Source organism: Engystomops pustulosus, chromosome 5 (assembly GCF_040894005.1).
Source record: "Engystomops pustulosus chromosome 5, aEngPut4.maternal, whole genome shotgun sequence".
Lineage (NCBI taxonomy): Eukaryota > Metazoa > Chordata > Amphibia > Anura > Leptodactylidae > Engystomops > Engystomops pustulosus.
In genome coordinates, this window is record NC_092415.1 from 91200126 (window position 1) to 91227190 (window position 27065).

The following is a 27065-nucleotide window of genomic DNA, read 5'->3' on the forward strand; positions in this document are numbered from 1 at the left end:
TACACCAGCAGAAAATATGTGTGATACACATAAAAACATGTAGAATGTAACTTCTTGAATCCATTACCTGAAAATCCAGAAAGTCGGATTAGCCATAACTTGATGTATAATATAATTTGGATTTTCACAAGAACCCTCTGAAGTTACTAATGCAGATTATGTCAGGTTGACCCCTATTGATTGACATCTTGTCTAATTTGATTATCAAATAACAATAATTAGTAATATGATTATCTGGAGAAAACAAAAAGTGATAGAAGCAGATTTGTAATCAACCTTTTACTTGGGAATTTTGCCTAAGGTTTCTCTAACGGAGATGGTACTATGGGGGACTATTGATACCCATTCTCCTGAATGGTGGAGGTCCAACCACTGGGGCCACCAACCAAAAAGCCAGTTATCTCTCATCCTATGGGTAAAACTTGATTTATCACAGTAGTGGCTGGACAACCCCTTTATAGGGATTGCTCAAATTGGACAGCCAACTTTTAAATACTATATTAGATAACTCTGATTTAATAGTGGATTGATTACAAACAATCGGGGATATTTAGCTAGGATTCTACACCATTTGTGCAGAGAAAGAATTTTCGATTAAGGAAGTGACTAAGCCACCTCCTCGTAGAGGGGGCATAGAGAGGCGTGGTGGCCCGACAGAGTGGTCGGCATGCGGCATTCCCATCCTGTGCCTGCTTCATTTTGAAAAACCTGACAACTTACGTTCATATGGCTTTACGCAAAACTGTGTATGATTCTAGAAGAGGTCCTGCACTTCAAACACAGTTCACTTATTATATCTGGCACGCTGTAATGCTTCATTTCCCCTGTGATGTTGCTACAAGGAAACTGAGCAATCAACTCATACAAGGTTTCTGGTAGCAGGAAGTCTCTACGGGGGAAATTTTATGATCTGCTTAAAGTCATAAGTTTTAGAGAACATGAAATACATGTATCTAAACATATTTATCCAGATACTTACCCCTGACTGATGGTCATACAAAGTCTGAGTTAAAATAATGTTAAATACTGCATGTGATCGGCTGCTTTCTTCATTCATGTTTGTTGCAGCAACAGTACGTGATTTATTTCCTTCAGACATTAAAGATTCGATATCCTAAAACATTAAGAAGGCCTGATTATTTATCAGCAGGAATAGCTTTGATTTAAAGACTTATATCTTTGATATAAGAACTGTTGCCTAAAAAACTTCTGTTAAATAACTCCTAGTTGTCAATTTTTTCTGTGTATTTCCAGGAGAGTTATGAGAGGAACAGCAAAATACAGAGTTCTATGGATACTCTAATTTTTACTAAAAAAAAGAGAACAGTCCAGCACTCTTTACATTTTTAGGATATATGAATTCTGATAAAATGATGCTGGAAACGCATCTGTTACCATACTGCTTTCTGTTGCATTGGGAAACCCATAAAAAAAACGCTACAGTACAATGTTTTTATGTAACCATCACCAAGCAGATCACCTTTTAGCATCAATTTAACACCTTGAGAACCTGGATCTTATTTGTTTTTACATTTTTGTCTACATAAATTTCTATTTTTTTTTATTTTTCCATGTACAGAGCTGCTGTGTAAAGGATTGTTTTGTTTTTTATATTCCAAATATGGTGAAATTGTCAAAAATTGCATTGCAGCATTTTTTTGTGAGCTCGTTTTTTAAAGCTATGCTTCACAATGCTTTCCAAAATAATACCTCTCCTTTATTCTTTGGGTCAGTTCAGGCTTCATATAGACTGATGGCTGTGAGAGGTTGTATATAGACTGGGGACTACGGGGGGGGGGCAGTATATAGACTGGTGGCTGTATACTGACTGAAATATGGGGGGCTAAAAATAGATTTAGGGAAGTGGGAGGGGCTGTGTATATATTGAAAGCTGCACATAGATCGTGGACAGGGCAAAATGCATCATCAAACTCATACAGTATGTCACTGGTGGTCCAGCGACCCATTTTCCGTGTCACAGACGCACCCGTGTGCCAGCAGTACTTCCACTTAACCAGCCGCGCTCCAGCGAAGATATTCTCGCTCCAGCGCACACGTACCCCCTCCTGGGGCGCATGTGCACCGGCCGCCTGAAATCCACCTGACAACCTATAATTGGCCAGCCTCTTCCTGTGACCCTTGCCGGATCTTTGTACCTCATAGCTCTAGAGAAAGCTTTATCCCTATGCCTTGCGACTGTTTGCTGAATTCCAGTTGTGACACTGGTTCCGTTCCTGACTACGCTCCTCCGCTGCCTGCCTTGACCTTTTGCCTTGCTCCCGATTCTGTGCAGCCTGTCCTGAACTCCTGCCTGTCCCCAACCACAATGCTGTCTCACAATTCTGTACTTTGACTTGGCCGCCACCGTGGGCAAAGTCGTGCCTGTGGAGTGACCTGGTGGTACCACGGTGCAGCAAGTCCAACCCACTTTGCGGCAGGCTCTGGTGAAAACTGGGTGCCATTTAGACTCCACTCCTAGGTGTCGGGTTACATCATAGTCCGTGGTGGTTCAGAGGATCCTCTACCACTGATCCTGACACAGTATGTGTTATACGTTGTTAATCCTTATTGTTATTACTATTGTTAATTTTAAAAACAAAACCCATGTTGGGGTCCTGTATGTAAGCAACGAGTTATCCAGGTGACATTATGCTGTAAGTGACTGTGGTATTTTTATGGATGTATTGCACAAAGTTGAAGATATCTGATGGTGGTATCAGCAGAGTCATGGGAAGTGGTAATGGAGTCCTCTTCCTGATGCAGCAGATTGTCACCTGTAAGGTACTAGATGCCACTGAGTTAAACTTGACAGTCTTAGGGTACATTCAGACGCCCGTCTATGGCAGCCCGGCGGCGGTACGTTCCACTCCATACACCGGGAAAAGATAGAGTCTGCTCTATCTTTTCGCTAGAATGCGGCCATGCGCCATACCGCTGTGTGGATGCACCCTCATTCTGCACAAGATTCATATAAGAGTCTGATGCTGGATGATAAAGCTGTGGTAGTTTAAGACTGTCTAGTAGTAGGCTTATTTTATGCCAGAAAACTAGGACAAAATTCCATCGGGTTAGCATTACTCTTTTGTGCCTAAAAACTGTCTACAGAACTTTATAAATGTGGTGCAGACAGTTTTTTAGTGGAAACTACAGCTGAATTCTATCAATGTATTGAGTGTCCTAATAAACTACAAAGCATACATTTTATATCAGTTAACATACAACATTAAATTAGAGAGTGGTTGCTGGCTGAGCTGAAAGTGTTATCACTTGGCCATGATTGCAGCCTCACAATTACTCATCCAAGAAACATTGTAACATTAGTTAAATTGGCCTTGAAAAAACAACAACAGGAGAATCTGCTAAACAGCTGTCAATATAACTACTGGCCTTAGCAGAGAGTTTTTCTATACTGTTTTAATCAGTTTAGGAGTAATCCATTTAGAGAGGATATTTTGCTGCAAAGCTGACCTAACCAGGTTACCTTTAATTGGCTGGGAGATTATAGGTGCCCGGTAGGTATGTGCCATCTGTCTCATCCCAAATGGACAATGGACATAAAGGACTACTTATGTGTGAATTGTAAGGAAACATTATTACTTATTTAAACATTCATATTAGCATTCATAAATACTCAGGACACTAAGTTCTTAGAGGGGCTTAACAAGTAAATGAATAAAACTCACCAATAACCTTCAGTTGTGGTCCCAAACACTAATGAACTTCAGACAGACTCTTCATCACATCATGAAATGAGGTTAAAAGTGATAAATGTATACTATTCAGTTTACATATGGAAACCACTCAAGAACTTTTTGTGATATTAATCAACCCCTTTAAGTTAGTAATGGTGTGTACGATAGTAACTAAAATACATACAACGTTAATAATAGCAGTTTAACTGAAACTACGGTATAAATAGCAGCTCTTATAAATAGACACATTACCTCAAATTTAGTTACAGCCAATTGAGATAAACCATCAACGTATGGTCCCAAAACCTTGTGCTCCCTAACTTTAAGGGATTGTCGGCTTCTGAAAGAAACAAAAATAGATGGTTAAATCCTTCTAGCTTGCATAAAGGTCAACTAGATTGGTCACCTAAAATATACACAACAGCAATAAAATTGCTTTATGAGCAAAACAGTATAGTATAGTTGTCATGTTACACTGCTGCACAGCACAATATCATAAAAATAAAGAGAGATATAGCACAGCTTTTGCGGAAAGTGTAAAAAATGCTATATTTGGAGAATACTCCTTCTGGAGGGTGAAATAGTGATAGATTCATTGCAGAATGACACTTTATGTCCCTCCAAAGCAAGTATTGAAATTGGAGGTTAACCCCTTAATGACCTGGCCCTTTATAGTCTTTTTCACTTCCATTTTTCACTCCCCACCTTCAAAAATCAATAACTTTTTTATTTTTCCACCTAAAGAGCTCTGTGATGGCTTGTTTTCTGCGCAACAAATTGCACTTCATATTGATGGTACTGAATTTTCCATGTCGTGTACTGGGAAGCCGGGAAAAAAAAACCACATACAGTGAAAATAGTGAAACAAGCATTTGCACCGTTTTCTTGTGGGCTTGGATTTTTTATGGTTTTCACTGTGCGCCCCAAATTACATTTCTACTTTACTCTTTGGGTAGGTACGATCACGGGGATACCAAATTTGTATAGGTTTTATAATGTTTTCATACATTTACAGAAATAAAAACCTCCTGTACAAATTTTTTTTTTATTTTGCCATCTTCTAGCGCTAATAACTTTTTCATACTTCGTTGTACAAAGCTGTGGGTGGTGTAATTTTTTGCGACTTTTAATGATGTTTTCAATTTCGATCACTTTTTAAAGAATTTTTAATATTTTTTAAAATGGCTAAAAAGTGCCATTTTCGACTTTGGGCGCTATTTTCCAGAGGTTAAACGCAGTGAAAAACCGTTATTATATTTTGATAGATCGCCATTTTTGGACGCGGCGATAGCTAATGTATCTATGATTTTTATTGTTTATTTATATTTTTATCAGTTCTAGGGAAAGGGGGGTGATTTGAATTTTTAGGGTTTTTTATTATATTTTTTATTTTTAAAGTTATTTTTACTTTTTTTTTCAGACTCCCTAAGTTACTTTAACCCTAGGCTGTTTGATCGGTCCTATCATAGAAGCATTTTCGGCGGCTATCGACGGCCTAGAACCTGCGATCAGTGCTACCAGCAATATGCAGCAAAGACTTACCGGTGGAGAGGAATGAGCACATGAGCCCTCTCCATGCACAGGGACCCGACGCGCGTTATACTAGTAAATCTTCCACATGGCAAATTAAATGAATGTTTCTGTGTAATTTGTCATTTATTTATGGAGATCTCTGGTTTTACCATGCTAAGATGTCAAGAAGCCAACACAATGAGTGATTGAAAAGTATCTGTATAAAATCAGTCATCAACAAAGTGGAGGCACTGTTATGGAGTCATTGTGTGGTAACTCTGCTATGGGGTCATTGTGTGGTAACGCTGTTATGGGGTCGTTGTGTGGTAACGCTGTTATGGGGTAACTGAGTGGTGGCATGGTGATAAGGTCACAATGTGAAGACACTGTTATAAGTTCATTGTGTGGTAGCATGGATATAGGATCACTGTGTGATGGCATGGTTACAGGGTCATTGTGTGATGGCACTGTCTTTGGGCACTAAGTATCTGATAAGGTTAAAAGGCAACTGTATGGTTGACACTGGTATGGGGTCACTTGGTGGTGGCACAGTTTTTTGGAAGTGCTTGGTGCTTGTTGGCACGGTTATGTGCAAGCAGTTTGGTTTGCACTGCTATAAGACACAGTAATGGGATTTGTGGGGCTGTATAAGTTCTATTTTGAATAACTTCTAGTATTTTAAAGGAAACTGTTTTTAATGGTTTTAATCCAAGCACACTGTTGTGTGCCCCTTGAAACAGGATCTGTTCTTTAAGCTGTTAATAACTTATTTTTCATAAAAAATTAGCCTCAATGGCTCTTCTGACTCCTTTGGCTGCTGATTATTCACAACTTCCTATGGTGCTTTTGTCCACATTCTCCCTCCCTTCCACTGCCAGATAGCTGGTGATAACCAACGGAGCCAGAAGGGGCTTCTGTGTATATCAGTGTATATGGGGTTCATTTGCATATTTTTAACAGTACAAAAGTAAGCCATTAACAGCTAAGTGAAGAATGGATCCTGCCTCAGGGGAACACGCCAGTGTGTAGATATGCATTGGTTAAAACCATTAAGTCTGTGTGGTTGATTTCCTTCAACGCTATTGCATTTTGAATCCCTGCATTAGCCGCTCCTCTTCAGGCCCTGCACTATACATAAGGCAGTGTGTTAGCTTCCAATAGAGGAAATGAATAGACTATACCAATATTTCTGATTAGCACCCTAAAGACAAGAAGAGAAGGGGCATGTGGTGACATAAATGGCAGACAGTTATGGTACATATTGTAGATATTGCACATGTGTCACAGATGAAGCTACTGCTTTACAATCTAATGCTGCTCCTTGGAAGCAGAAAAGGATTAGAAAAGTAAAGGGCCCTCTACTGACTTCGATTCAAGTCTATGAAATATGGTCAATATAAAAATGTCTGGCCTTAAAATCATCACATTATTATGTTAGAGTAGGACAATCTATTTCCTTCCATAGAGGCCTGTGTTACTTGGGTAAACAGCTTCTATCAGTGCTAATAATAGTATTGGAGCTGTATATAAAGGGAGGCACCGTTAAAGTTTCCACGAGTCAGTTAGGAAAGAATTATGAAAGCCTTTTAATCTCTCAGGGTTAGTTAAGTTTATTGCCATAGAGATCACAAGTAACTGTAGAAAAAGAGGGACATCTTCAAAAATATTTTAGAAATAAGAGAGGTCATACAGTAGTAGCACATTCATTCAACACATAATTATTGAGATGCAATTTGGGTGAACACTTTTGCTTTAAAGGAAACCTACCACTTTAAAATGACCCTGCTGACCACAAATACCTTTTGACATGGTCCTGCATCAGCTCATCCTGAGCTGTCTAAAGGTATTTGTGGGTCAGAAGGGTCATTTTAAAGTGGTAGGTTTAATAATAATTTATTTATATAGCGCATACAGATTATGCAGCGCTGCACAAAGCTTGTCAAATTGGTCCCTATCCCCATGGGGCTCACAATCTTAACAACCTAACAGTATTGTGCAGCCATATACCATATAATACATACAGAGTGCCGCCATATGCCATATAATACATACAGCGTGCCGCCATATACCATATAATACATACAGTGTGCCGCCATATACCATATAATACATACAGCGTGCCGCCAAATACCATACAATACATACAGCGTGCCCCCATATAAAATATACTATATAGTGGCACGCTGTATGTATTATATACTATATGGCGATATGCGGTATGTATTATATACTATATGGCGGTATGCTGTATGTATTATATACTATATGGCGGTATGCTGTATGTATTATATGTATATTGTATGTATTGGCGTGCCGCCATGTTATATAAAATACACACATTGTGCCGCCATATACCATATAATACAAACAGCATGCCGCCATATACCATATAATACATACAGCATGCCGCCATATACCATATAATACATACAGCGTGCCGCCATGTTATATAAAATACACACATTGTGCCGCCATATACCATATAATACAAACAGCATGCCGCCATATACCATATAATACATACAGCGTGCCGCAATATACCATATAATACATACAGCGTACCGCCATATACCATATAATACATACAGCGTGCCCTCATATACCATATAATACATACAGCGTGCAGCCATATACCATATAATACATACAGCGTGCCGCCATATACCATATAATACATACTGTGTGCCGCCATATACCATATAATACATACAGCGTGCCGCCAAATACCATACAATACATACAGCGTGCCGCCATATACCATATACTATATAGTGGCACGCTGTATGTATTATATACTATATGGCGATATGCTGTATGTATTATATACTATATGGCGGTATGCTGTATGTATTATATACTATATGGCGGTATGCTGTATGTATTATATGTATATTGTATGTATTGGCGTGCCGCCATGTTATATAAAATACACACATTGTGCCGCCATATACCATACAATGCATACAGCGAGCCGCCATATATAAATATATATATATATATATATATATACATATATATATATATATATTACAGTATACACACACACACTCATACAGCATGTACACATATATACAGCATATATACTCATATAGCATGCATATACACACACTCAAACACATACAGAACACATACACTGGTGGCTGGGAGTGGCGGGCTGCGGACAAGCGAAGCGTGCGCCCGGGAGACACTGGCGGGCTGCGCAGGCGCGAGGCCGGCGGCCGGCCGGGTGAAGCAGGCGGCTGGGAAAGTCGGGCGGGCCGTGGAGGCGGGCGGCCAGAAGTGGCGGGAGAGGTGGTCGGGCCGCGGATGCATGAGGCGGGCGGTCGGGTCGCGGACAGGGGCAGCAGGGGGAGGGGGAGCGGACAACGGACTGGAGAGGCGAGCCGGGGGTCCGGGAGAGGAGGGTCAGAAGGCGGCCGCAGACAGAAGGGGCCGAGCTGCAGGGGTGTACCAAGCCTGTCTGCTGCCTGAGGCGAGCCATAGAGAGACGCCCCCCGCGCCCATATATGTAAGATATCAGGGAGTGTCAGGACCAGATTTGGTGTAAAAATAAAGCAATGCAAAATGCATGCAGTGTGCCGCCATGTAGTATAAAATGTATACAGCGTGCCGCTATGTAGTATAAAATGTATACAGTGTATCACCATGTAGTATAAAATGCATAGAGCGTATCGCGATGTAGAATAAAATGCATAGTGTACCGCCATGAAGTATAAACTGCATACAGCGTGCCGCCATGTAGTATAAAATGCATACAGCGTGCCGCCATGTAGTATAAAATACATACAGCGTATCACCATGTAATATAAAATGCATACAGCATATCGCGATGTAGAATAAAATGCATACAGTGTACCACTATGTAGTATAAAATACATACAGCCATGTAGTATAAAATGCATACAGCGTATCGCCATGTAGTATAAAATGCATACAGCATATCACCATGTAGTATAAAATGCATCCAGTGTGCCACCAAGTAGTATAAAATAGATACAAAGTACCGCCATGTAGAACAAAATAGAAGCCCTGATAAATATCACAAATGCTGCATATACATACAGCATATACACACACAAACATATATTCACATATATACACACACACATATACATATACACACATACATATATACACACACACATATATATACACATTACACATATATATACACACACATATATTGCAAAGATAAAGTAACCTTACCTCTCTGTTGTGTTCTTGGAAAGTTCGGTGCCTTATCCTGCAGCGGCGGTGGCGCGGGGAGCCGGGAGCGGGTAGGTCAAGGGAAGCAGGGAGCCGAGGGCCTGGAGGGGGGGTACGTTAGCAGAGCGGGGTTCAGACGGGAGTGGAGGGGGAGCCGAGAGCAGGAGGGGGCGGATCCTCACAAGAAAGTGGTGCTGGCTGGCCCGGCAGGGGTTTGATGTAGGCGGCATCAGGGGGCGGGCGCAAGGTGCCAGCAGCGTCGGGGAGCAAGGTGCCGGACGGAGGGCGGCAATGCGGTCCTGTCCGGTGTGTGGGAGCTTAGTGCCGGCCGGTGCTGCCCCCTCGTTGAGCAGGAGGCGCGCCGCCTGAGACGAGATGCTCAACTCGCCTCATGGCAGGTGCGCCCCTGTACACACCCTATTTATGTAAGGTACTTGAGATATATATATATATATATATATATATACATACACACTAGAACACAGGATTTGTAACACTACTTGCAGTAGAAGCTAAAATACTGTGCTGCTCAGAAAAATAGACAGTAATTTAATAGTTGTCATGGTGCTTGTTGTAGCCATCTATTCAGTGACCCCTGGCACCTGTGTTTTAGCTTTTCATTACTTTTATTTAAAAACAGGATGGGAAGAAAACTAATCTGAATCATAACATGAAATCCAAACACAGGTAACTAATCTTAACTAATCTTTAAAGGAAATCTACTATCTTGTTTAATCCCTGAGCCGAGTGGTGTTGCTGAAAAAACAATTACAAAATTATGCTCCTTTGGCTGGCTCAGCACTTCTCCTCACCCTAATTATGCACTGTTACAGCATTGTCCCGCCCAGCATAAGCCGAGAATAAGGGATCACTGTGTTGTCCCTGACAGGCAGAAGTAATCAATAGCTGCACTATCCCCAGCTGCTGTATATCAGTCATCTAGCTCAGGTTGATTAGTCCCGTCTGGACAATTCAGGAAACTCCATGTGTAAAGTATTTATGTAGACACCCAGCTTTCCCATGGTCCTAAATTTTATCTGTCTGACTTTACACGTTCTTTTCAATGCAAACAGCTTGCACAAATATTTAAGAAGTGTCTGAGACACATTTCTGGAGCATGCGACACTTGTGGTGCACCCTGCATTATACAGAGACAAACACACTTTTAGTGCAGTTTGTACTACTCTAAGTAAATGTGCCCCATTGTTTTTAGAAAAAGGACACCATAAGAAAGGACTAAAAGACCAGATGCTGCATTTAAGGTGCAAAGAGGATTCAGTGATGCATCTCTATAATGTATGATGGCAAAGAAAATTCTGTCAATGACACAGCCTTAGGCCGCATTAACACGACCATAGGGGGACGTATGTACATGCATCCCTCATAGACCAGCAATGGCCACACGGAGTGATATGGTGCTGCACACGTTCAGCACCATACCACTGCGTACACGGGGAAAACTTAGGGCATGCCATGCCGTAGCCGTGCGGGCATACGTCAGTGTTCTCGTAGCCTTATAAGGTGTGATGACAGATTTCTGTTAAATACTACAGTTTTGAAATATACAGGCAATCCCCCACTTAAAGGGGTTGGCCATTTTAAAAGTTTTTTGTAATGTGTGGGAGGCAGGTTATGAGGTTCTTTATCAATATTAATCTATTAAAAGTTCTGCACCTCTCTCTTCATATCTAAAGTAAATCCCCTGGTTCATAAGAAACTTTATTTCATTAGCTGCCAATCATGTCCATAAAATGGCTGCAAATGGAGGGTCATGTGATCTCTCTGACTAATCACCCTTCCAGGACCTTATGATAGTATTTATTAATTCAATGTTAAGGTCCTGGACGGTAGATTGATCATGGGCAGTTAAAGATCACATGATCTTCCATATGCAGCCATTTTATGGACAGGAATGGGAGCTGATGAGACATTTCTGTACCAGTGGATTTACTTTACTTTTCATGAAAGCACTGCAGAACTTTTTACATGTGTTTATTGGTAAATTACCTAATATGCTGCTGCTCACACATAACAAAAAACATCAAGTGGCCAATCCCTTTAAGGACCCTAACTTTCATAGAACTCTTAGTTACGGAAGGAGTAATGCTTATTCCCATAAACTTGATAATCCAATAGTCATATGGACAAGTTTATCGACAGAGCCCAACCTGTACATAACACAGAGATTGCCAGCATTGTGATTTGTTGCTTCCCTAATGTTAAATAGTAAAATGGTTTAGTGAGTGGTCAGTGATTGGAGTCAAGATGGTTGAAGTTTCTGCTGTATAATAAAACCTCACCTACACGGTTCAATACTATTTCAACACCTGTTGGTAAAGCTTTTTTATTTTTTTTCATCAAGTATACAACAGATTAAGTAACCTATCAGCCCTTTATGCTTCCATTGCTTGCTTGTTATAATTTCCCTCAATATAATGGAAGTATAATGAAAGAAAGTAAATGGATGCAAACAAGAGTCATTAAAAAAATCCATTTAAGTCAAAGGGGTATTCCAGGGATAAGAATAATTAATATTCAAATCGGTCATTAAGATATAAGCTAATATGTAACTAGTTTTTATTTTTAATTTTGCTCCCAGAAAAATAATGCTGTGGATTTACACTATTATGAAGAATTAAAATGCTACTGGCCCTTAAATTAGTCCTGTTACTTTGTCCCAATGTAGGAAGTACAGGACAGAGGATTGTCACCTGGCCACGTGACATGTTCTGCAACTGCCTGGTCAGGTCATGTGATCATCAATATGTTTGGCTGTAGTTAATTGCTTGCAGTGGTTTTGATGTTTCCTAAGTGTTGTGGTGAGATGTCATCTCACTCGGGCTGAGGTAACGTGCAGTGATGTCAGTTAAACACACACATAGTAAGTGAGAGAAACATGTAGTTTATGATACTGTGGTCACACAGCAGTACAGTCTGTTAAATCATCACCTCAGAGATCACTGCGAGCAGAGCATGACAGGAGAAGATGTCACTGAGGGATCGTGGGAGTTGTAGTATCCCGGGTCGGACGCATTGGAGATAACTTAGCCTTTAGAAAGCCAATAAAGTATTCTTAAAAGTAAACTATTTAAGTTACATTTTGTAATAAATGACCTTGATTTATGTTGCATTAATTCATTTATAGCATTTTAGGTGTCTATATCACACGTTCATATTCCCTGGATACTACTTTAACAGAAATGTTAACAAATCCATTACTCTAAATAATGAAATGAAAACAGAGATAGATAGATAGATAGATAGATAGATAGATAGATAGATAGATAGATAGATAGATAGATAGATAGATAGATAGATAGATAGATCGATCATTTACCCTTTAGGGTCCAAGAGATCTCTGACTTTCTCATTGTAGATTTCCATATAGGATACTTCCACTTTGAAAGTTTGAGAGTCATTTTCTTCATCTTCCGCCCTCAGGAATAAAGCACAACAGAGCCGTGGAATTAAACCAGGCTGGTCTGCTGTTCCCATCATAGAGAACGACTTTCCTGAACCTGTAACAAAGGCAAAATCAATATATAACAAAATAAAATTCTACCAAATACAAAATGTAAGCCGTTCTTGCATCTGCTTGTTTTAGTGGTACATTAATCTTAAGGTTATTGCTTTTGTCACTTTATAGACTTATCAGTATCAAATTAAACAAACATTTACATTCACCCTCATACCTGTTTGGCCATATGCAAATATGCATGCGTTGTATCCCTGAAAGGCATTGTCCAGAATTCCCTCCCCAAGGCACTTAAACACCACTTCCTGACCTGCAAAATAATACAGTAAAATGTTAATGTGCACAAATGACTCTTTTCATTACAAATAGGCTTTCCAAAGAGTCAAAAAAGGAAAAAGAAACAACAGAGCTTTAGTCTCCTTGTACATTTGCCAAGTGCAGTCAATCACCGAGTGTCATTACTTCCTTCTTCTCTTCCGACAGCTGAGCTGAGAGTGACTGGCATACATTATACACCAGGCTGCCAATGTATGACTGCACAGAGTGCTGATAAGATAGTAAACTGATGTCCATTTATCTGACTTGCTGCTGTGACCTAAACAATTTATTAGCTGCGTTCCTGCTCTAACATATATTATTGGGTAATGTATATAGCTTACTTCATAGAAAAAAAACATGTCATAGAATACACATGCACCCTCGTTCCTGCTGCTCATGGGCAGGTTTTAATCACTGTATTTCTTTTAGATTTCAACAGGCGAGTAATTCTAATATGGTAGTGTGTGTGTGCTATGATACTCTCAGAAATCAGCCAAACTGCAGGGTTACAAAGTTAATTAACTACAGATGGTTGTTCACGTTGTCGGCTGTTATTAACTCAGAGATGTAAACATGCCTGCTGTTATGTAACAGGCAGAAATACAGTACACTATGGATACATCCTGTACGATTGCACTATGGATACATCCTGTAAGTCTCCAAGCTGTAGGGAGCAGTAATACAGTGCACTATGGATACATCCTGTAAGTCTCCAAGCTGTAGGGAGCAGTAATACAGTGCACTATGGATACATACTGTAAGTCTCCAAGCTGTAGGGAGCAGTAATACAGTGCACTATGGATACATCCTGTACGAATGCACTATGGATACATCCTGTAAGTCTCCAAGCTGTAGGGAGCAGTAATATAGTGCACTATGGATACATACTGTAAGCCTCCAAGATGTAGGGAGCAGTAATACAGTGCACTATGGGTACATACTGTACGAATGCACTATGGATACATACTGTAAGTCTCCAAGCTGTAGGGAGCAGTAATACAGTGCACTATGGATACATCCTGTAAGTCTCCAAGCTGTAGGGAGCAGTAATATAGTGCACTATGGATACATACTGTAAGCCTCCAAGATGTAGGGAGCAGTAATACAGTGCACTATGGGTACATACTGTACGAATGCACTATGGATACATACTGTAAGTCTCCAAGCTGTAGGGAGCAGTAATACAGTGCACTATGGATAAATCCTGTAAGTCTCCAAGCTGTAGGGAGCAGTAATACAGTGCACTATGGATAAATCCTGTAAGTCTCCAAGCTGTAGGGAGCAGTAATACAGTGCACTATGGATACATACTGTAAGCTTCCAAGCTGTAGGGAGCAGTAATACAGTGCACTACGGATACATACTGTACGATTGCACTATGGATACATACTGTAAGCCTCCAAGCTGTAGGGAGCAGTAATACAGTGCACTATGGATACATACTGTAAGCCTCCAAGCTGTATGGAGCAGTAATACAGTGCACTATGGATACATACTGTAAGACTCCAAACTGTAGGGAGCAGTAATACAGTGCACTATGGATACATACTGTAAGCCTCCAAGCTGTAGGGAGCAGTAATACAGTGCACTATGGATACATACTGTAAGCCTCCAAGCTGTAGGGAGCAGTAATACAGTGCACTATGGATACATACTGTAAGCCTCCAAACTTTAGGGAGCAGTAATACAGTGCACTATGGATACATACTGTAAGCCTCCAAGCTGTATGGAGCAGTAATACAGTGCACTATGGATACATACTGTAAGCCTCCAAGCTGTAGGGAGCAGTAATACAGTGCACTATGGATACATACTGTAAGCCTCCAAGCTGTAGGGAGCAGTAATACAGTGCACTATGGATACATACTGTAAGACTCCAAACTGTAGGGAGCAGTAATACAGTGCACTATGGATACATACTGTAAGCCTCCAAGCTGTAGGGAGCAGTAATACAGTGCACTATGGATACATACTGTAAGCCTCCAAGCTGTAGGGAGCAGTAATACAGTGCACTATGGATACATACTGTAAGCCTCCAAGCTGTAGGGAGCAGTAATACAGTGCACTATGGATACATACTGTAAGCCTCCAAGCTGTAGGGAGCAGTAATACAGTGCACTATGGATACATACTGTAAGCCTCCAAGCTGTAGGGAGCAGTAATACAGTGCACTATGGATACATACTGTAAGCCTCCAAGCTGTAGGGAGCAGTAATACAGTGCACTATGGATACATACTGTAAGCCTCCAAGCTGTAGGGAGCAGTAATACAGTGCACTATGGATACATACTGTAAGCCTCCAAGCTGTAGGGAGCAGTAATACAGTGCACTATGGATACATACTGTAAGCCTCCAAACTTTAGGGAGCAGTAATACAGTGCACTATGGATACATACTGTAAGCCTCCAAGCTGTATGGAGCAGTAATACAGTGCACTATGGATACATACTGTAAGACTCCAAGCTGTAGGGAGCAGTAATACAGTGCACTATGGATACATACTGTAAGACTCCAAGCTGTAGGGAGCAGTAATACAGTGCACTATGGATACATACTGTAAGCCTCCAAGCTGTAGGGAGCAGTAATACAGTGCACTATGGATACATACTGTAAGCCTCCAAACTTTAGGGAGCAGTAATACAGTGCACTATGGATACATACTGTAAGCCTCCAAGCTGTAGGGAGCAGTAATATAGTGCACTATGGATACATACTGTAAGACTCCAAACTGTAGGGAGCAGTAATACAGTGCACTATGGATACATACTGTAAGCCTCCAAGCTGTAGGGAGCAGTAATACAGTGCACTATGGATACATACTGTAAGCCTCCAAGCTGTAGGGAGCAGTAATACAGTGCACTATGGATACATACTGTAAGCCTCCAAGCTGTAGGGAGCAGTAATACAGTGCACTATGGATACATACTGTAAGCCTCCAAGCTGTAGGGAGCAGTAATACAGTGCACTATGGATACATACTGTAAGCCTCCAAGCTGTAGGGAGCAGTAATACAGTGCACTATGGATACATACTGTAAGCCTCCAAGCTGTAGGGAGCAGTAATACAGTGCACTATGGATACATACTGTAAGCCTCCAAGCTGTAGGGAGCAGTAATACAGTGTACTATGGATACATACTGTAAGCCTCCAAGCTGTAGGGAGCAGTAATACAGTGCACTATGGATACATACTGTAAGCCTCCAAGCTGTAGGGAGCAGTAATACAGTGCACTATGGATACATACTGTAAGCCTCCAAGCTGTAGGGAGCAGTAATACAGTGCACTATGGATACATACTGTAAGCCTCCAAACTTTAGGGAGCAGTAATACAGTGCACTATGGATACATACTGTAAGCCTCCAAACTTTAGGGAGCAGTAATACAGTGCACTATGGATACATACTGTAAGACTCCAAGCTGTAGGGAGCAGTAATACAGTGCACTATGGATACATACTGTAAGACTCCAAGCTGTAGGGAGCAGTAATACAGTGCACTATGGATACATCCTGTAAGCCTCCAAGCTGTAGGGAGCAGTAATACAGTGCACTATGGATACATACTGTAAGCCTCCAAGCTGTAGGGAGCAGTAATACAGTGCACTATGGATACATACTGTAAGACTCCAAGCTGTAGGGAGCAGTAATACAGTGCACTATGGATACATACTGTAAGCCTCCAAGCTGTAGGGAGCAGTAATACAGTGCACTATGGATACATACTGTAAGCCTCCAAGCTGTAGGGAGCAGTAATACAGTGCACTATGGATACATACTGTAAGCCTCCAAGCTGTAGGGAGCAGTAATACAGTGCACTATGGATACATACTGTAAGCCTCCAAGCTGTAGGGAGCAGTAATATAGTGCACTATGGATACATACTGTAAGCCTCCAAGCTGTAGGGAGCAGTAATACAGTGCACTATGGATACATACTGTAAGCCTCCAAGCTGTAGGGAGCAGTAATACAGTGCACTATGGATACATACTGTAAGCCTCCAAGCTGTAGGGAGCAGTAATACAGTGCACTATGGATACATACTGTAAGCTTCGAAGCTGTAGGAAGCAGTAATACAGTGCACTATGGATACATACTGTAAGCCTCCAAGCTGTAGGGAGCAGTAATACAGTGCACTATGGATACATACTGTAAGCCTCCAAGCTGCATGGAGAAGTAATACAGTGCACTATGGATACATACTGTAAGCCTCCAAGCTGTAGGGAGCAGTAATACAGTGCACTATGGATACATACTGTAAGCCTCCAAGCTGTAGGGAGCAGTAATACAGTGCACTATGGATACATACTGTAAGCCTCCAAGCTGTATGGAGAAGTAATACAGTGCACTATGGATACATACTGTAAGCCTCCAAGCTGTAGGGAGCAGTAATACAGTGCACTATGGATACATACTGTAAGCCTTCAAGCTGTAGGGAGCAGTAATACAGTGCACTATGGATACATACTGTAAGCCTCCAAACTTTAGGGAGCAGTAATACAGTGCACTATGGATACATACTGTAAGCCTCCAAGCTGTAAGGAGCAGTAATACAGTGCACTATGGATACATACTGTAAGACTCCAAACTGTGGGGAGCAGTAATACAGTGCACTATGGATACATACTGTAAGCCTTCAAGCTGTAGGGAGCAGTAATACAGTGCACTATGGATACATACTGTAAGCCTCCAAGCTGTAGGGAGCAGTAATACAGTGCACTATGGATACATACTGTAAGACTCCAAGCTGTAGGGAGCAGTAATACAGTGCACTATGGATACATACTGTAAGCCTCCAAGCTGTAGGGAGCAGTAATACAGTGCACTATGGATACATACTGTAAGCCTCCAAGCTGTAGGGAGCAGTAATACAGTGCACTATGGATACATACTGTAAGCCTCCAAGCTGTAGGGAGCAGTAATACAGTGCACTATGGATACATACTGTAAGCCTCCAAGCTGTAGGGAGCAGTAATACAGTGCACTATGGATACATACTGTAAGCCTCCAAGCTGTAGGGAGCAGTAATACAGTGCACTATGGATACATACTGTAAGCCTCCAAACTTTAGGGAGCAGTAATACAGTGCACTATGGATACATACTGTAAGCCTCCAAGCTGTAGGGAGCAGTAATACAGTGCACTATGGATACATACTGTAAGACTCCAAGCTGTAGGGAGCACTAATACAGTGCACTATGGATACATACTGTAAGCCTCCAAGCTGTAGGGAGCAGTAATACAGTGCACTATGGATACATACTGTAAGCCTCCAAGCTGTAGGGAGCAGTAATACAGTGCACTATGGATACATACTGTAAGCCTCCAAGCTGTAGGGAGCAGTAATACAGTGCACTATGGATACATACTGTAAGCCTCCAAGCTGTAGGGAGCAGTAATATAGTGCACTATGGATACATACTGTAAGCCTCCAAGCTGTAGGGAGCAGTAATACAGTGCACTATGGATACATACTGTAAGCCTCCAAGCTGTAGGGAGCAGTAATATAGTGCACTATGGATACATACTGTAAGCCTCCAAGCTGTAGGGAGCAGTAATACAGTGCACTATGGATACATACTGTAAGCCTCCAAGCTGTAGGGAGCAGTAATACAGTGCACTATGGATACATACTGTAAGCCTCCAAGCTGTAGGGAGCAGTAATACAGTGCACTATGGATACATACTGTAAGCCTCCAAGCTGTATGGAGAAGTAATACAGTGCACTATGGATACATACTGTAAGCCTCCAAGCTGTAGGGAGCAGTAATACAGTGCACTATGGATACATACTGTAAGCCTCCAAACTTTAGGGAGCAGTAATACAGTGCACTATGGATACATACTGTAAGCCTCCAAGCTGTATGGAGCAGTAATACAGTGCACTATGGATACATACTGTAAGCCTCCAAGCTGTAGGGAGCAGTAATACAGTGCACTATGGATACATACTGTAAGCCTCCAAGCTGTAGGGAGCAGTAATACAGTGCACTATGGATACATACTGTAAGACTCCAAACTGTAGGGAGCAGTAATACAGTGCACTATGGATACATACTGTAAGCCTCCAAGCTGTAGGGAGCAGTAATACAGTGCACTATGGATACATACTGTAAGCCTCCAAGCTGTAGGGAGCAGTAATACAGTGCACTATGGATACATACTGTAAGCCTCCAAGCTGTAGGGAGCAGTAATACAGTGCACTATGGATACATACTGTAAGCCTCCAAGCTGTATGGAGAAGTAATACAGTGCACTATGGATACATACTGTAAGCCTCCAAGCTGTAGGGAGCAGTAATACAGTGCACTATGGATACATACTGTAAGCCTCCAAGCTGTATGGAGCAGTAATACAGTGCACTATGGATACATACTGTAAGCCTCCAAGCTGTAGGGAGCACTAATACAGTGCACTATGGATACATACTGTAAGCCTCCAAGCTGTAGGGAGCAGTAATACAGTGCACTATGGATACATACTGTAAGCCTCCAAGCTGTAGGGAGCAGTAATACAGTGCACTATGGATACATACTGTAAGCCTCCAAGCTGTAGGGAGCAGTAATACAGTGCACTATGGATACATACTGTAAGACTCCAAGCTGTAGGGAGCACTAATACAGTGCACTATGGATACATACTGTAAGCCTCCAAGCTGTAGGGAGCAGTAATACAGTGCACTATGGATACATACTGTAAGCCTCCAAGCTGTAGGGAGCAGTAAAACAGTGCACTATGGATACATACTGTAAGCTTCCAAGCTGTAGGGAGCAGTAATACAGTGCACTATGGATACATACTGTAAGCCTCCAAGCTGTAGGGAGCAGTAATACAGTGCACTATGGATACATACTGTAAGCCTCCAAGCTGTAGGGAGCAGTAATACAGTGCACTATGGATACATACTGTAAGCCTCCAAGCTGTATGGAGAAGTAATACAGTGCACTATGGATACATACTGTAAGCCTCCAAGCTGTAGGGAGCAGTAATACAGTGCACTATGGATACATACTGTAAGCCTCCAAGCTGTAGGGAGCAGTAATACAGTGCACTATGGATACATACTGTAAGCCTCCAAGCTGTATGGAGAAGTAATACAGTGCACTATGGATACATACTGTAAGCCTCCAAGCTGTAGGGAGCAGTAATACAGTGCACTATGGATACATACTGTAAGCCTCCAAGCTGTAGGGAGCAGTAATACAGTGCACTATGGATACATACTGTAAGCCTCCAAGCTGTAGGGAGCAGTAATACAGTGCACTATGGATACATACTGTAAGCCTCCAAGCTGTAGGGAGCAGTAATACAGTGCACTATGGATACATACTGTAAGCCTCCAAGCTGTATGGAGAAGTAATACAGTGCACTATGGATACATACTGTAAGCCTCCAAGCTGTATGGAGAAGTAATACAGTGCACTATGGATACATACTGTAAGCCTCCAAGCTGTAGGGAGCAGTAATACAGTGCACTATGGATACATACTGTAAGCCTCCAAGCTGTAGGGAGCAGTAATACAGTGCACTATGGATACATACTGTAAGCCTCCAAGCTGTATGGAGAAGTAATACAGTGCACTATGGATACATACTGTAAGCCTCCAAGCTGTAGGGAGCAGTAATACAGTGCACTATGGATACATACTGTAAGCCTTCAAGCTGTAGGGAGCAGTAATACAGTGCACTATGGATACATACTGTAAGCCTCCAAACTTTAGGGAGCAGTAATACAGTGCACTATGGATACATACTGTAAGCCTCCAAGCTGTAGGGAGCAGTAATACAGTGCACTATGGATACATACTGTAAGACTCCAAACTGTAGGGAGCAGTAATACAGTGCACTATGGATACATACTGTAAGCCTCCAAGCTGTAGGGAGCAGTAATACAGTGCACTATGGATACATACTGTAAGCCTCCAAGCTGTAGGGAGCAGTAATACAGTGCACTATGGATACATACTGTAAGCCTCCAAGCTGTAGGGAGCAGTAATACAGTGCACTATGGATACATACTGTAAGCCTCCAAGCTGTAGGGAGCAGTAATACAGTGCACTATGGATACATACTGTAAGCCTCCAAACTTTAGGGAGCAGTAATACAGTGCACTATGGATACATACTGTAAGCCTCCAAGCTGTATGGAGCAGTAATACAGTGCACTATGGATACATACTGTAAGACTCCAAGCTGTAGGGAGCACTAATACAGTGCACTATGGATACATACTGTAAGCCTCCAAGCTGTAGGGAGCAGTAATACAGTGCACTATGGATACATACTGTAAGCCTCCAAGCTGTAGGGAGCAGTAATACAGTGCACTATGGATACATACTGTAAGCCTCCAAGCTGTAGGGAGCAGTAATACAGTGCACTATGGATACATACTGTAAGACTCCAAGCTGTAGGGAGCAGTAATACAGTGCACTATGGATACATACTGTAAGCCTCCAAGCTGTAGGGAGCAGTAATATAGTGCACTATGGATACATACTGTAAGCCTCCAAGCTGTAGGGAGCAGTAATACAGTGCACTATGGATACATACTGTAAGCCTCCAAGCTGTAGGGAGCAGTAATACAGTGCACTATGGATACATACTGTAAGCTTCCAAGCTGTAGGGAGCAGTAATACAGTGCACTATGGATACATACTGTAAGCCTCCAAGCTGTAGGGAGCAGTAATACAGTGCACTATGGATACATACTGTAAGCCTCCAAGCTGTAGGGAGCAGTAATACAGTGCACTATGGATACATACTGTAAGCCTCCAAGCTGTATGGAGAAGTAATACAGTGCACTATGGATACATACTGTAAGCCTCCAAGCTGTAGGGAGCAGTAATACAGTGCACTATGGATACATACTGTAAGCCTCCAAGCTGTAGGGAGCAGTAATACAGTGCACTATGGATACATACTGTAAGACTCCAAGCTGTAGGGAGCACTAATACAGTGCACTATGGATACATACTGTAAGCCTCCAAGCTGTAGGGAGCAGTAATACAGTGCACTATGGATACATACTGTAAGCCTCCAAGCTGTAGGGAGCAGTAAAACAGTGCACTATGGATACATACTGTAAGCTTCCAAGCTGTAGGGAGCAGTAATACAGTGCACTATGGATACATACTGTAAGCCTCCAAGCTGTAGGGAGCAGTAATACAGTGCACTATGGATACATACTGTAAGCCTCCAAGCTGTAGGGAGCAGTAATACAGTGCACTATGGATACATACTGTAAGCCTCCAAGCTGTATGGAGAAGTAATACAGTGCACTATGGATACATACTGTAAGCCTCCAAGCTGTAGGGAGCAGTAATACAGTGCACTATGGATACATACTGTAAGCCTCCAAGCTGTAGGGAGCAGTAATACAGTGCACTATGGATACATACTGTAAGCCTCCAAGCTGTATGGAGAAGTAATACAGTGCACTATGGATACATACTGTAAGCCTCCAAGCTGTAGGGAGCAGTAATACAGTGCACTATGGATACATACTGTAAGCCTCCAAGCTGTAGGGAGCAGTAATACAGTGCACTATGGATACATACTGTAAGCCTCCAAGCTGTAGGGAGCAGTAATACAGTGCACTATGGATACATACTGTAAGCCTCCAAGCTGTAGGGAGCAGTAATACAGTGCACTATGGATACATACTGTAAGCCTCCAAGCTGTATGGAGAAGTAATACAGTGCACTATGGATACATACTGTAAGCCTCCAAGCTGTATGGAGAAGTAATACAGTGCACTATGGATACATACTGTAAGCCTCCAAGCTGTAGGGAGCAGTAATACAGTGCACTATGGATACATACTGTAAGCCTCCAAGCTGTAGGGAGCAGTAATACAGTGCACTATGGATACATACTGTAAGCCTCCAAGCTGTATGGAGAAGTAATACAGTGCACTATGGATACATACTGTAAGCCTCCAAGCTGTAGGGAGCAGTAATACAGTGCACTATGGATACATACTGTAAGCCTTCAAGCTGTAGGGAGCACTAATACAGTGCACTATGGATACATACTGTAAGCCTCCAAACTTTAGGGAGCAGTAATACAGTGCACTATGGATACATACTGTAAGCCTCCAAGCTGTAGGGAGCAGTAATACAGTGCACTATGGATACATACTGTAAGACTCCAAACTGTAGGGAGCAGTAATACAGTGCACTATGGATACATACTGTAAGCCTCCAAGCTGTAGGGAGCAGTAATACAGTGCACTATGGATACATACTGTAAGCCTCCAAGCTGTAGGGAGCAGTAATACAGTGCACTATGGATACATACTGTAAGCCTCCAAGCTGTAGGGAGCAGTAATACAGTGCACTATGGATACATACTGTAAGCCTCTAAGCTGTAGGGAGCAGTAATACAGTGCACTATGGATACATACTGTAAGCCTCCAAACTTTAGGGAGCAGTAATACAGTGCACTATGGATACATACTGTAAGCCTCCAAGCTGTATGGAGCAGTAATACAGTGCACTATGGATACATACTGTAAGACTCCAAGCTGTAGGGAGCACTAATACAGTGCACTATGGATACATACTGTAAGCCTCCAAGCTGTAGGGAGCAGTAATACAGTGCACTATGGATACATACTGTAAGCCTCCAAGCTGTAGGGAGCAGTAATACAGTGCACTATGGATACATACTGTAAGCCTCCAAGCTGTAGGGAGCAGTAATACAGTGCACTATGGATACATACTGTAAGACTCCAAGCTGTAGGGAGCAGTAATACAGTGCACTATGGATACATACTGTAAGCCTCCAAGCTGTAGGGAGCAGTAATATAGTGCACTATGGATACATACTGTAAGCCTCCAAGCTGTAGGGAGCAGTAATACAGTGCACTATGGATACATACTGTAAGCCTCCAAGCTGTAGGGAGCAGTAATACAGTGCACTATGGATACATACTGTAAGCTTCCAAGCTGTAGGGAGCAGTAATACAGTGCACTATGGATACATACTGTAAGCCTCCAAGCTGTAGGGAGCAGTAATACAGTGCACTATGGATACATACTGTAAGCCTCCAAGCTGTAGGGAGCAGTAATACAGTGCACTATGGATACATACTGTAAGCCTCCAAGCTGTATGGAGAAGTAATACAGTGCACTATGGATACATACTGTAAGCCTCCAAGCTGTAGGGAGCAGTAATACAGTGCACTATGGATACATACTGTAAGCCTCCAAGCTGTAGGGAGCAGTAATACAGTGCACTATGGATACATACTGTAAGACTCCAAGCTGTAGGGAGCACTAATACAGTGCACTATGGATACATACTGTAAGCCTCCAAGCTGTAGGGAGCAGTAATACAGTGCACTATGGATACATACTGTAAGCCTCCAAGCTGTAGGGAGCAGTAAAACAGTGCACTATGGATACATACTGTAAGCTTCCAAGCTGTAGGGAGCAGTAATACAGTGCACTATGGATACATACTGTAAGCCTCCAAGCTGTAGGGAGCAGTAATACAGTGCACTATGGATACATACTGTAAGCCTCCAAGCTGTAGGGAGCAGTAATACAGTGCACTATGGATACATACTGTAAGCCTCCAAGCTGTATGGAGAAGTAATACAGTGCACTATGGATACATACTGTAAGCCTCCAAGCTGTAGGGAGCAGTAATACAGTGCACTATGGATACATACTGTAAGCCTCCAAGCTGTAGGGAGCAGTAATACAGTGCACTATGGATACATACTGTAAGCCTCCAAGCTGTATGGAGAAGTAATACAGTGCACTATGGATACATACTGTAAGCCTCCAAGCTGTAGGGAGCAGTAATACAGTGCACTATGGATACATACTGTAAGCCTCCAAGCTGTAGGGAGCAGTAATACAGTGCACTATGGATACATACTGTAAGCCTCCAAGCTGTAGGGAGCAGTAATACAGTGCACTATGGATACATACTGTAAGCCTCCAAGCTGTAGGGAGCAGTAATACAGTGCACTATGGATACATACTGTAAGCCTCCAAGCTGTAGGGAGCAGTAATACAGTGCACTATGGATACATACTGTAAGCCTCCAAGCTGTATGGAGAAGTAATACAGTGCACTATGGATACATACTGTAAGCCTCCAAGCTGTATGGAGAAGTAATACAGTGCACTATGGATACATACTGTAAGCCTCCAAGCTGTAGGGAGCAGTAATACAGTGCACTATGGATACATACTGTAAGCCTCCAAGCTGTAGGGAGCAGTAATACAGTGCACTATGGATACATACTGTAAGCCTCCAAGCTGTATGGAGAAGTAATACAGTGCACTATGGATACATACTGTAAGCCTCCAAGCTGTAGGGAGCAGTAATACAGTGCACTATGGATACATACTGTAAGCCTTCAAGCTGTAGGGAGCACTAATACAGTGCACTATGGATACATACTGTAAGCCTCCAAACTTTAGGGAGCAGTAATACAGTGCACTATGGATACATACTGTAAGCCTCCAAGCTGTAGGGAGCAGTAATACAGTGCACTATGGATACATACTGTAAGACTCCAAACTGTAGGGAGCAGTAATACAGTGCACTATGGATACATACTGTAAGCCTCCAAGCTGTAGGGAGCAGTAATACAGTGCACTATGGATACATACTGTAAGCCTCCAAGCTGTAGGGAGCAGTAATACAGTGCACTATGGATACATACTGTAAGCCTCCAAGCTGTAGGGAGCAGTAATACAGTGCACTATGGATACATACTGTAAGCCTCCAAGCTGTAGGGAGCAGTAATACAGTGCACTATGGATACATACTGTAAGCCTCCAAACTTTAGGGAGCAGTAATACAGTGCACTATGGATACATACTGTAAGCCTCCAAGCTGTATGGAGCAGTAATACAGTGCACTATGGATACATACTGTAAGACTCCAAGCTGTAGGGAGCACTAATACAGTGCACTATGGATACATACTGTAAGCCTCCAAGCTGTAGGGAGCAGTAATACAGTGCACTATGGATACATACTGTAAGCCTCCAAGCTGTAGGGAGCAGTAATACAGTGCACTATGGATACATACTGTAAGCCTCCAAGCTGTAGGGAGCAGTAATACAGTGCACTATGGATACATACTGTAAGACTCCAAGCTGTAGGGAGCAGTAATACAGTGCACTATGGATACATACTGTAAGCCTCCAAGCTGTAGGGAGCAGTAATATAGTGCACTATGGATACATACTGTAAGCCTCCAAGCTGTAGGGAGCAGTAATACAGTGCACTATGGATACATACTGTAAGCCTCCAAGCTGTAGGGAGCAGTAATACAGTGCACTATGGATACATACTGTAAGCTTCCAAGCTGTAGGGAGCAGTAATACAGTGCACTATGGATACATACTGTAAGCCTCCAAGCTGTAGGGAGCAGTAATACAGTGCACTATGGATACATACTGTAAGCCTCCAAGCTGTAGGGAGCAGTAATACAGTGCACTATGGATACATACTGTAAGCCTCCAAGCTGTATGGAGAAGTAATACAGTGCACTATGGATACATACTGTAAGCCTCCAAGCTGTAGGGAGCAGTAATACAGTGCACTATGGATACATACTGTAAGCCTCCAAGCTGTAGGGAGCAGTAATACAGTGCACTATGGATACACACTGTAAGCCTCCAAGCTGTATGGAGAAGTAATACAGTGCACTATGGATACATACTGTAAGCCTCCAAGCTGTAGGGAGCAGTAATACAGTGCACTATGGATACATACTGTAAGCCTCCAAGCTGTAGGGAGCAGTAATACAGTGCACTATGGATACATACTGTAAGCCTCCAAGCTGTAGGGAGCAGTAATACAGTGCACTATGGATACATACTGTAAGCCTCCAAGCTG

At 42.1% G+C, this 27065-nt stretch overlaps 1 protein-coding gene across 6 annotated transcripts in view; it reads right to left on the bottom strand.

Annotated features, from left to right (window-relative positions):
• Positions 1–27065, bottom strand: part of KIF13A (kinesin family member 13A) — a 187589-nt gene that overhangs the window by 75034 nt on the left and 85490 nt on the right. For all 6 annotated transcript variants that reach the window (XM_072152654.1, XM_072152653.1, XM_072152659.1 and 3 more), the window contains exons 5-8: positions 13103–13195; positions 12748–12928; positions 3945–4032; positions 980–1114 (exon numbers count right to left, since the gene is read on the bottom strand). In XM_072152654.1, coding sequence (XP_072008755.1) covers positions 980–1114; positions 3945–4032; positions 12748–12928; positions 13103–13195 — 497 coding nt within the window. The remainder of the gene's footprint in view (positions 1–979; positions 1115–3944; positions 4033–12747; positions 12929–13102; positions 13196–27065) is intronic.